The sequence below is a fragment of the Cucumis melo genome, chromosome 11 (genome assembly GCF_025177605.1).
Source record: "Cucumis melo cultivar AY chromosome 11, USDA_Cmelo_AY_1.0, whole genome shotgun sequence".
Taxonomy (NCBI): Eukaryota; Viridiplantae; Streptophyta; class Magnoliopsida; order Cucurbitales; family Cucurbitaceae; genus Cucumis; species Cucumis melo.
Window position 1 is genome coordinate 10,035,049 of NC_066867.1, and position 4,806 is coordinate 10,039,854.

The 4,806-nt window shown below is 27.7% G+C and overlaps 1 protein-coding gene across 1 annotated transcript; it reads right to left on the reverse strand.

Annotated features, from left to right (window-relative positions):
* Window positions 1–3,742: 3,742 nt before the first annotated feature.
* LOC103495948 (vascular-related unknown protein 1-like) lies at window positions 3,743–4,600 on the reverse strand. Its single transcript, XM_008457627.3, has 3 exons — window positions 4,194–4,600; window positions 4,051–4,107; window positions 3,743–3,951 (listed from the first exon to the last, which is right to left on the reverse strand). The coding sequence occupies exons 1-3, from the start codon at window positions 4,500–4,502 to the stop codon at window positions 3,814–3,816; spliced, it is 504 nt and encodes a 167-aa protein (XP_008455849.2). The 5' UTR covers window positions 4,503–4,600; the 3' UTR covers window positions 3,743–3,813.
* Window positions 4,601–4,806: the final 206 nt, after the last annotated feature.

Here is a 4,806-nt window from a genome sequence, read left to right on the forward strand (position 1 = left end):
CTAAGAAAAATCTCAAAAGATTACCCAACATAAAATTGCTCTAAACCAGTACATTTAACTATGAAGCTCCTATGATTGAGCTACTGTTGGTATAGATAGTAACTTTCTTTTAAGATTTTTTAAATATACTTTTATATCCTCAAAATTTCTCTTATTCAGATCATGTGATTTCAATTCATTCATGTCTAGCTCTCTCTTAAACTTTCCTTTCAAATTTTCATATTTTAAAATTAAAAAGAATACAGTTGATGAAGATATTGATATATTTGATAAACTGTTGCTAAGGTAAAAAAGTTTAAAAGTCATATATTAATATGATTAAGGGAAAAGGAGTAAATAAATAAATATTAAAGATTAAATAAACTTAGATTCTAAACCTAGTAACCATCATGAAATTCTTTTGCTTTTCGACAGTAATACTTTTAGTCAAGATAAAGGTATATAAGAAAATATGGTAGATATCATCGAGTAGATCGAGAAAAGTAGAGATAGATTATTGCATAAAAATAATTTAGTTGGACAAAATATGCGAAAAAATGAAAAAAATAAGATCGCATTATTCACATATAAATAATAACCTTAATCTTAAATTTGAAATAGATAGTAAATTACTGATGAGATGTTGAGAATTTTATATTAAAAAATCTAAAGGAAACTCACACTTCTAAGATAGATAGTGACTCCTCTCATTATCCATTGGTATAAATAGAATCCATTAAATTCAAATAGATATTGAATCCAAGATTGAAAAACATAAATAACATCATTTTGAGGGAGTGTGTTGAGATGTTAAGAATTCCATATTATTAAATATTTACAATTAATTTTTCTTTTTCCTTCGTGAAGTATATTTCTCTTCGATCAATAAAAAAAACTTTTTATTCCGATTCTAATTAAAGTTATTTAAAATTTATATTTCAAATGTATAGATTTTTAAATAGAAAATAACTTTTTTTAAAGGGAAAATAAAAACTGAAAATTATTTTGTGGTATTTCAAGCTCTATATATTTAAGACAAAAGTATAACAAAGAGCAACAACTAAACAAAAAGAAAGATAACTTTGTTTACAAAAGATGCATTTTTTCTCCTAAAAATATTAATAATGTAACTATTAAATTATAGAATAAAATATGAAATTAGAAGAAATAAAATAATAATGTGTCACCCTATAGACTTTTTTAATGAAATAATATAAATTATTAGATATATAAAGACTAATCTTCAATGTTGATAATTACATACATAATCAAATTGATGTGGTGATAATTTGACACATTAATTATTTGATGCAATCTATGGATAAATGACACATTAATTGAGATATATTATCAAATAACTTCTTTTCACATTTTTTTCAAATTCAACAAAAAGTTAGAACAATCCTAGGGTGAAAATAATTATTAGGGAGCAAAACTTCTTTTTTCGAATAATGTCAAATGAATGATAAATACTACTAAAATATTCAAATTTTAAAATAAATCGAGAATTACTAAATCATGATTCATATATAAAAGCAATGAAAATATTTAATTTTAGCTTTTTTTTTTCCTTTTCTAAATCTTTGACAAGAGAAAAAAAACTTATGGCCTGCAGGAGATAGAGTATTGATGAATATTATATATATAATCGATCAATTAAAATATTATTACTTTTGATTTGATATCTGAGATACGATTGAGAGATATTAAATTTTTATTGATATGTTAGACATTTTGGTTGATAGTTGTACATAGTAATAGATTTTTGACATCGACAAATAGATAAATAGTAATTTATATTATGAAAAAATTATCAACAAAATACTAAAATAAGCAACAAAATATCATTAATATTTTTATATTCTAGCTTATAGAAATACTTTTTATGAAACTTTAGCCACAACTTTTCATGACCAATAAACCACTAACTTTTTATTGGTAAGTCGAGAATACCGATTTATCAATTTATTCAGTATTGGAGGCTCATGTAGTCCATGCTAGATTAATTGTGTTCTAGAGGGAGTCATGAACCTCTCTGTGTGTGATTCATTTTATAATGGAGAAACTTATTTATTAAAAAGATTAATTTTATTTCTCACCTAACTATTTTAGATAGGTGGATCCCTAGTAAACACCTTAAAACTAATCTAAAAAGTGTAAAATATATATATATAATTATCTCAATGTATTTGTTAGTTTTTTATATAATCGTTTAAAAGAATTTAATATTTATTAATATTTTTGTTATCAAAATATAGGTAAAATCGATGTTTCTAACATCTTAAACATACAATAGAATGAATAATTTGAAAAGGAAAAAAGAAAAAATTGAAGGAGAGCAATAGTAGGTCGGATTGCATAAATATTCTCCCACATTTAAAAATTAAACCTTTCTAATACAAAATGATAGGAGAGATGGAGAAGATAAAGTGAATTGATCAAAGAAAAAAAAAACGTAATTTTGTAATAAAAAAGAAAAAGAAAAGAAAAATAAATAAGGAAACTTTATGGTATAAATTTTGAAAAATTTCTTTTTGAAATAACCAAATTTTAATGATGGTGAAAATTTAGATTTGAAACCTAGATGTAAATGATCATGTACAGCCAAATGTAAACGAGTGTAGCCAAATCTTAAATATCATACCAAATTTTGAATTTTTTTAGAAATCTAAACGATAATATACCAAAATTAAACTATGCGCGTTTATTTTAGAGGGTGGGACTTTGAATTTTTTCCATTTTCGAAATGGATCTAAATATAAATAATTTATGATTTTTTTTATATTTTTTTAAAATAGCGGATAAATAAAGAGATTTGGGTATAAATTAGTAAATTGGAATTAGTAGCTAATTAAGTAGGGATGGGGTTTTAATTTCAATCGTGCAAAACACTCGAGCGTCAACGCTCTGATTGGTGGAGGAAATGGGCCCCACGTTCTGTTGAAAATTGAAATAATTAAAATTTTGGACCTTACTTTCACGCTAATTTGGATTTCGGGACCAATTATCATCCTTCGCCACGTCACTAATTGCGCCTATTCTAACTTCCTACTTAATTTTATAATTATCTATTTCTTCCAATTATCCAATTAACAAAATTTCACCAATTTCATTTTCTCAAAATAAAAATTACCTGGATTTTGTTGTTGCAACCCCCCACAAACTACCATTGGTTGGTTTAGTAGTAACAAAAATATAGCATGAGACTAAAATATTATGGATTCAATTCATGGTTGTCACCTATCTAAGATTTAATATTTTATGAATTTTTTTTATACTTATATATTATAAGGTTAGATGGATAGTTTTATGAAATTAGTTGAAGTGTGCTCAAACTGACCGTAATTTAAATTATTTATTCACAATTCTTTTGTTTTTTTTTCTATTTCTAAATAAAATCCTTTATTTAAGATTATTTATTATTTGTTATAAAACCATATAGGCTTAGCCCTTTTTTTAGTGGAGGATGAGATTGAACCTTTGACTCTAAAAAGAAGGTGGAAAGTTAGACTTTAGTACGGACTAAACTAATAGATCAATAGTTAACTTAGTAAGTAAATTAACTTACAATTAAATTTACAATTTTACATATTAAGCCGGCCACAAAGCCCGTGCTTGTAACCTTACCCAAATTAGGCAGGTCACTAGTTACAAAGACTAAAACTTTTACTATCATATACAAATTTTTGTTCCTTTTTAGAATTTGACACCCCGACAATTATATATGAGGCGAGACATCTAATATCAATGAAGGGAAGTGATGTGGAATATCGATAATATCAAGTATATATATCTTATTTACCGAACTATATATGCTTCTCGTATACCAAATTTTCAATCCAAGTAATTTGTGAGCATGGACAAAGGAACCAAACACAATCCTCTTTTCTTCAAGTCTGTGTATTCAGAAGCCTTCCTTTTAAAACCTATCTCCAATCTTCTTTCATGATCTCTATATTTCTCTCCATTTCCCTGCCCCATACATAAAACAAACAAATCTCCGTAAATAAATTAATTATAACCTTAATTAATTCTTTGATGATAAATGAAATAATTTTTCTAATAAAATACCAGTGAACTCTTTCTCCGATAATGATTCCCATCGAACGGCCCCAAATGATCACCAACCTATACATAGCAATAATTTAAATAATAAAAAAAAATTGTCTTAAATTAAAGAAGAAAGAACAAAAAAAAAAAAAGAATTTCTTGACCTTGGGGCTATTATCAGGAGAACTGGCAGTATCTTCAAGAGAAGTATCAACAAAAAAGTGTGGTTGTTTAGGCTTGAGAATCAACTTGGTTGGGATTTTGAGGTGGTTGGTGAGCGTAGTTGGAGGATGGGCGGCAGCGACAGCGTGAGAAGCGGCGTCAGAGAGCAAGGAGGAGGTGGGGTAAGTGTTGGTGTCATCGTCGGAGGGGTTGTCCAAATAGGCAGTCCAACCGCTTTCCACGGCGGAGCTGGGAAAGGAAGGCAATGGGTGAGGGAATTGTTGGGCGGATGAATAAACAGATTTCTCCATTGATAATTTTTAAGGATTTTTTAAAGAGAGATTAGAAAATTGGGAGGGGTCTTCCAATAAAATGAAGTTTGGAGGAGTTGGGGGGCAAAGAAAAAGGGAGAGAGTTTATAGGAAGAGAAAAATGGAGGGGGAGGGAATAGGAATAAACGGGGAGCATGATGGTTTAGAATCTTGGGTGTGGGCCATGCAATAAATTAGGTTCTTGAACTTGGAAGTTATATCATTTCTTGCCGTTTGAAACAGTTTTGTTTAGAATTGGATCATCCAATGGTGAATTGACAATGGAATTTTTTTTGGTATTATT

Bases quoted from the DNA above. Each gene is read 5' to 3' on its own strand.
- LOC103495948 (XM_008457627.3), bottom strand. From the start codon at position 4,502: ATGGAGAAATCTGTTTATTCATCCGCCCAACAATTCCCTCACCCATTG. The intron at 4,108-4,193 runs GTCAAGAAATTC...TGCTATGTATAG, and splicing joins CTCCTGATAATAGCCCCAAG to GTTGGTGATCATTTGGGGCC. The intron at 3,952-4,050 runs GTATTTTATTAG...TGTATGGGGCAG, and splicing joins ATCGGAGAAAGAGTTCACTG to GGAAATGGAGAGAAATATAG.